General features: G+C 39.7%; 1 protein-coding gene across 1 annotated transcript; it reads right to left on the bottom strand.

Moving 5' to 3' along the window:
* Window positions 1-1,129: 1,129 nt before the first annotated feature.
* On the bottom strand, window positions 1,130-3,302 carry LOC134288817 (uncharacterized). The gene is made up of 2 exons (XM_062854702.1): window positions 2,027-3,302; window positions 1,130-1,965 (listed from the first exon to the last, which is right to left on the bottom strand). The coding sequence occupies exons 1-2, from the start codon at window positions 2,421-2,423 to the stop codon at window positions 1,130-1,132; spliced, it is 1,233 nt and encodes a 410-aa protein (XP_062710686.1). The 5' UTR covers window positions 2,424-3,302.
* Between the last annotated feature and the right edge of the window lie 4,252 nt (window positions 3,303-7,554).

Raw genomic sequence — 7,554 nt, 5'->3', positions numbered from 1 at the left:
GTTATCGCAAAAGCCACGATTTGATGTGTCACATGCCTGGATTTGGTTTACTTTTACATTTGGCCTCTTCCGGCCACTCAAAACCGATTCCGAAACACTTGCTGGCCGTTCATTAGGTAATCTAAAAAGCCGCTATTTGATGTGACGCATGTACGGGTTTGTTTCTCTTTCAGATTTAACCACCTCAGCGGGAACCCCGGAACGGGTTCCGGAACACTACTGGTTCAGATATGGTCTGAGATGGTTTTCCTGCTCATTGTCCATCAGGTCATCGAAAATGCCGTGGTTTGATGTGTCGCATGTATGGGTTTGGTCCAATTGCATATTTGGCCACTTCCAGCGGGACGCCTAGAACCGGTTCCGGAACACTACCGGTTCAGATATGGTCTGAGATGATTTTCCTGCTCATTGTCCATCAGGCCATCTAAAATGCCGTGGTTTGATGTGTCGTTTGCATGGGCTTGGCACAATTGTATATTTGGCCACTTCCAGCGGGACGCCTAGAACCGGTTCGGGAACGCTACCGGTTCAGATATAGTCTGAGACTATTTTCTTGCTTACCGCTCATCAGGTTATCGAAAATGCCGTGGTTTGATGTGTCTCATGCATGGGTTTAGTTCACTTTGATATTTGCCACTCCGGCGGGACACCCGAAACAGGTTCCGGAACACTACCGGTTCAGATATGGTCTTAGACTATTTTTCTGCTTACCGCTTATCAGGTTATCGAAAATGCCGTGGTTTGATGTGTCGCATGCATAGTTTTGATGCATTTTCATATCTGGTCCCTTCCTGGGGTACCGTTCCGGAACACCTAAATGGCCATATCTCCGGAACGGCTGAACCGATCCGAACCATTTTTAATAGGAAACAATGGGACCAGATTCCGCGTCGAATGAACCGTCGGTCATTGAAATCGGATGAGGTTTACTGCCAAAAAGTGATGTGAGTTTTTTTGTACACACACATACAGACACACACACACACGCACACACATACACACACACATACACACACACAGACATCACCTCAATTCGTCGAGCTGAGTCGATTGGTATATGTGATTTGACCCTCCGGGCCTTCTATCAAAAAGTCATTTTTGGAGTGAACATATAGCCTTTCCAGTACACTTAGTGTACGAGAAAGGCAAAAAACGTGAAAGTAGTGAAATTACCTTTGTTGATACCAGGCCATTCTTTCTGGAAACGTTTGAAAATTGTTATTTCAGGGCCACTGGATTTCTCGCTGAATACTTTTGTAAAAACCGCCTCAAGGATCAACTCCAGAATGTGGTGTCTACATGGTAGACGGAGCAGGCTTCGTCCTATCAGCTTTTCCAGCAATACCACGGATCCATTTTGTATACCTGAATTAGCCGCTGTGGTGTCATAGCAAATGCCTTTTATGCTGTTTTCGATGCCTTTTTCTTCCAGCAGTTTCACTACCGCTTGTGCAATATCTTTGCCGGTGCCTGTCGGTATCACTGGTACTCCAACAATTTGTTCCGTTCCAAATCCAGAAGTAGTTACGGCTAACCTTTCTTCTGACTCGAGTCCAACGCCTTTCTTCATTCGTTTCGTGTCAATATGAATTACAACTGCTTCTGATGGTGAAAACTCTTTCTGAGCATTCTCCATCTGCTCAACTCGTGCCTGGTGGTTTTTTTTACATATAGTTAATTGAAAATAAGAGATTACATACAACCACTCAATTACCTTTGTCCTGCGACGGTACAAGCTAGATCTGCTACTAGCCACTGAGTTGGTATTGAGACCCAATCCAACCGCCGTAGCGGTTAAAATCGCTGATGCCGCCGTATCAGTAACCATTGCACGATCAAGCAAAGTAAGTGCTTCATTCTTCCATGGTTCAATTTTCTGCTTTTTTGGCAATGGTTCACTATAATCAGAAGTGGCATCATCCCAATCAGAATTTGCATCCGAAAGCTCACTATCTTGGATCGAATCTGCATGAAACGAGTCAACTTGAGTTATTTGAATAAAACTGATTGAAGTTAAGATACATACTTGTTACGGATTCCGTCTCCGGAAGGGATTCTTTAGAAGATTTAAATCTGGATTCACTTCGCGAGACATCGAAAACCACTGGTAGATTATCCCGCCACTGTTGCCGCTTCAGTTTGTAACAGGATTGAGACTTCTTACGGTTTGCAAGTAATTTCCGCCACTTTGAGAAAAGGTTGCCAATTTTTTTGCTAATATATGGAACCTTTTGGGGCTGCCGATTCTTCTCTAACCAGATGTTATGAACGGCCTTCGCGACTAACCTACTGCTTGCCGGTACTGTCTTGTTTTGCTTTCTATGGTAATGGAAGAACACTTGAAGTACGTTGCGCGTTGAAGGATACTTGTCTTTTTGAAAAGAATCCCGGTACAAACCGACATTCCAAATCTGACGATTCATATTGATCGTTGAATCTTGGCAGAAATCTTGGAAGAAACTGAATGTGTGTCAAATTTCAATTCAAAGATTACTTTGTTTTTTATTAGTTCGGTTTTAAATTGATAAGTTTTTAATCAAAGCCTGAATTTACTATGCTATGAAACGCACAAACATAGAAATTTTGAGTAAACTTCAATAAAGAAATTCAAACGAAATACAACAGTGGCATCAAAAGATTTAATTTAAAAAAATCTTTTGTTGGTCTTGAACATATGACCTTCAGATTCGCTTTCCTCAACCTTACCGTCAGCACCATTAAGGATCGATGATGTTTGAGGTGATAGCATTCAATGCCATGTTTAAACCCAGTTGACTTTGATTTCACACGAAAAATTTGTTTGGCTACCCTATGTGTTTTCAAGGTATAGCGTGGTAAACTTTTAATAATTACTCAATGAAAATGAATTCTTACGCAAAAATGATGTATGAACGAAATGTTCAGAACACCTTGGCGCAATTGATAATGAATTTAGTCACAAAAGTCAGGAAGAACTTTTGCCAAACTAATGAGCATGAATGCAAAATTGTTCAATTTTTAAGTGTTTTTTCAACCAAATATGTTTAATAACAATAAAATAAGCAGTTTAAACACCCTAGTTTCTTTGGCAAAGTTGTAGATAATAGTTTCAACTATAAGCTAACGATATTGTTGATTCATGTTCGGAATAAGATTTAACGTATGGAAGGATTTTTCTGTAAATATGCCCAAAAAATCATAAAATCAATTTGATACACCTCTAAATCTTTATCAAAATTGCTCATTTTTGTACCAAAGACTTGTTTTGGCATTTAGATTCAGAAAATGATGTGACACCAGGTGCTTAAAAAAAGTGAACAGGTCTAATACTTATTATAGTACATTAAGCAGCTTGATATAAACACCCAAATCTCATTTGTTTCATTTTTACAACATGTTCTACCCAACATATCCTTCTAATCTTGGCAACCTTTAGGAAACTGTATGTTACGTGAAGTGCACTTAATTCATGGTACAGAAGACGTTTGATCGATGCAAACGGTCTAGCTACTGAGAACAGATATCCAAGTTCAATCTCAAAACTGTGTAACGAAATACATTGGAACCTTACAAATGCTCATTTTATTTTCAGTATCGGGTTCCACGTTTAGGAACTATATACGAAAAATAAAATGGAACATTACAAATGCACAAAACACAAATGCAAAGTAACAACTGTAAAGAATTTTACCTGAATAAAGTATCATTTAATATTACTACAAGTAGCCGAGAAATTGCCTTCATCGCGGCGGCGCTGCTAGTGCAGAAAATTTGTTCTAAATTGCATATCTGTCATCTGTCGTGTAACTACAATGTTTTTTAATTGAAAGACCGGCAAAAGCAACAATGATGCAGTTATCGGTTCACCATACATCAAAACTGTGTACAAAATAAGTCAAAATGAACTTTCGCATGAATTGACAACGACTGACAGCAACTACCGAACCGCTGAAATTCGTTGCACATCTGTTTTCCCTTTTCTTCTTCTTGGCGTAGAGGTGATCTCAGTCTCCAGTTGCAATGCACATCATACTGATATTCGTTCCTTCCTTGATGACCGTAAGGAGGTGTTCGGTGCCGTTATTGACTTAATAATGTTTGGAATTCTCGACAGTAAGCTACTCCCAAGCTCCGTTTGTTGGTTCCTTGTGCAGTAGGGTGGCCCACACTTATATGAAAAACAAAAATTTTGAAAAATGTCAATTCTTACCTCCTGAATCAGTTGTTTTGGACTCCCAGAATCTACGTTCAAAATTTGAGCAAAATCGATTAAGCCTAAGGGGGCGCTCAAAACGCTTGAAGTTTGTATGAGAAAACGTGGCCAAATGTATGCAGAAATTTTCGGTTTTCGAATTTTGCCGCTAGGTGTCGCTGTAAGCGTTCAATAATCAAACCCTTTGGTATTATTGAAGGTGACTATATGCCAAAGAACTTTGTCGAAGACCGCGAAGTGATTCGACGTCTGTGAAAAAAGTTATACCCTAGGCAAAGTGAGGCGAAGCATTGAGATTTCATTATTGATATTATTCCTTTACATGTACTTCGCCTCACTTTATCTAGGGTAAAACTTTTTTCGCAGACGTCGAATCACTCCGCGGTCTTCGACAAACTTGTTTGGCATATAGTCACCTATAGTAATACCAAAGGGTTGGATTATTGAACGCTTACAGCGCCACCTAGCGGCAAAATTAAAAAAACCCAAAATTTCTGCATACATTTGGCCACGTTTCCCATACAAACTTCAAGCGTTTTGAGCGCCCCCTTAGGCTTAATCGATTTTGCTCAAATATTTTGAACGTAGCTTTTGGGAGTTTAAAACAACTGATTGGGGAGGTAAGAATTGGCATTTTTCAAAATTTCTTGTTTTTCATATAAGATCTAGAAAACTAAAAATAAACGACGGTTAACTGTTCAAACAAACACAAACAACAAAAAACAACTTGACTTTCGAATCCTTGAAAAAGGTCCAATAAGGACCGAAACGTCGGATCAAGAAAACATATAGGGTATTGTACCATTTGGGCAGGTGTACCTATTTTGGGCACTTGTCGCTATAACTAAGTCAATTTCAAACCGATTGATTTGAATGTCTGTACAGAGTTAGATACTGTACTGTCCTAACTCTGGACAAAATTTCAAATCAATCGATTTGAAATTGACTTAGTTATAGCGGCAAGTGCCCAAAATAGGTACACCTGCCCAAATGGTACAAGACCCTAGTTGTTTTGATTCTCCCAGAAGACTGAAAAGCCAGCAACACAACTGAAGACATCTAACATACAGTTGATCACCTAGGAAACTACATAATATTAGATGTCAAAGCCATCAAAAGTTGTATATTTGAGCGTAAAGTTTTCAAAATAGTTATTTATGTAACGAGTTGCAAAAAGTTGATTTTTTCAGCACGAGTCGTACATTTATCCAACGAGGCTTGCCGAGTTGGATAAGTACGAAGAGTGCTAAAAAATCGAGTTTTACAACGAGTTCCATACAAAATTTTATGCAATGATTTTTGCCTTTCTCGTACACTAAGTGTACTGGAAAGTCTATATGTTCACTCCAAAAATGACTTTTTGATAGGAGGCCCGGAGATTCGAGTCACATATGCCAATCAACTCAGCTCGACGAATTGAGGTGATGTCTGTGTGTGTATGTGTGTGTGTATGTGTACAAACGAACTCACATCACTTTTCGGCAGTAAATCTCAACCGATTTTAATGACCGACGGTTCATTCGACGCGGAATCTGGTCCCATTGTTTGCTATTGAAAATGGTTCGGATCGGTCCAGCCGTTCCGGAATTATGGCTATTTAGGCGTTCCGGATCGGTACCCCAGGAAGGGGCTAGATATGAAAATGCAACAAACCCACGCATGCGACACATCAAACCACGGAATTTTCGATAATATGATGAACGGTAAGCAAGAAAATAGTCTCAGACCATATCTGAACCGGTAATGTTCCAAAACCGGTTCCGGAGGTCCCACCGGAAGTAGCCAAATATAACAGTGAAGCAAACCCAGGCAAGATTCTACCGGTAGTGTTCGGAACCGATTCCGTATGTCCCGCCAGATGTTACCAAATATAAAAGTGAACCGAACCCATGCATGCGACACTTCAAATCGCGGCTCCTTAGGCGACCTGATGAATGGTTAGTAAAAAATAGTTTTAGACCATATTTGAGACAACCGGTGGTGTTCCGGAACCGGTTCCGGGTTCCCTCTGGAAGTGGCCAAATATTATTTTTTTTTGTCTTTATTAACGAGATTTTTAACTCGAAGCTAGTTCATCTCGGGACCCTTCCCTTCCGAAGGAAGAACCTACGTTTTGTGAATATGTCGGGAGTGGGATTCGATCCCAGGCCCTTGGCATGATAGTCTTGTGTTCTAACCATCAAACCAGGCCCGCTCCACCGCCAAATATTTAAGTGAACCAAACACATGCATGCGAAACATCAAATCGCGGCTCCTTAGGTAACCTGATGAACGGTTAGCAAGAAAATAATTTCAGACCATATTTGGGACAACCGATGGTGTTCCGAAACCGGTTCCGAGTGTTCCGCTGGAAGTGGCCAAATATGAAAGCGAACCAAACCCATGCATGCGACACGTCAAATCGCGGATTTTCCGATAACCTGATGAACGGTAAGCAAGAAAATAGCCTCAGACCACATAAGAAACTACCGGTATTATTCCAAAACTAGCGTTGGGTGCTTCGTCGGAATTCAAAAGTGAGAAAAATTAAAGCAAGCGATAGATATCTTGACAAAACTAAGATGATCTCATCCAATCACACCATTTCAGATTCCTGAGGTGTAATAAAGCAGAAGGATGGGTCAACGTTGTATATGGGAAAATTAAAATTTAATCGTAATAACTCCGAACAAACTTTTTCAATTCTCTTTCGGGTTTAAAATGACTGCGTAATTTTTTTGTGCGACTGGTTGCTCCCTCACGCACTGTAATGTGGTTGAAAGTTGAATGGGATTCAGTATGAAAAATTTCAGTTACTTGCATGATTTTGTCAAATTTTACATGCATCTGATAATAAAATATAGCGTGTGTAGAAAATACTTTGTCGAAAATCGTTAAGGTATCTGTGTTTGTGAAAAAGTTGTATCGTCTTGGTGTTGATCGGCCTCCAGTGATAGTGAAGGAGGTCAAGCTGTCAACTGAGAGGTCTGATATTTTTCAGCTCTGCCTATACGTTGAACATAACGTCGGAATATGTGCCATCAATAAGTTTAAAGTCAATGCAATGATGGCTCTGATAAAATTCTAAGTAAAGTATTTCATGATTCAGGAACATTTCAGCTCACGTCAACGGAAACGTCATGAGTACATATTTGACGAGAAAGGCACTATCACCACTAGGTGTATCAATCCGAGTTTTTCATAATGCAACCCATTTGAGTTGCATAATGTTCATAATGCAACTCAAATGAGTTGCATTATGAACATTATACAACTATTTTTCATTATGCAACTCATTTCAGTTGCATAATGAACCAGTTCGGAAAAATTTGCCATTATAATACCAAAATGAGTTATATAAAATATAAATTACGATACAGAAT

Source organism: Aedes albopictus, chromosome 2, assembly GCF_035046485.1.
Source record: "Aedes albopictus strain Foshan chromosome 2, AalbF5, whole genome shotgun sequence".
In the NCBI taxonomy this organism is placed as follows: Eukaryota; Metazoa; Arthropoda; class Insecta; order Diptera; family Culicidae; genus Aedes; species Aedes albopictus.
The sequence above is the reverse complement of the archived record's forward strand: the minus strand, read 5'-3'. Positions and strand labels throughout refer to the sequence as shown.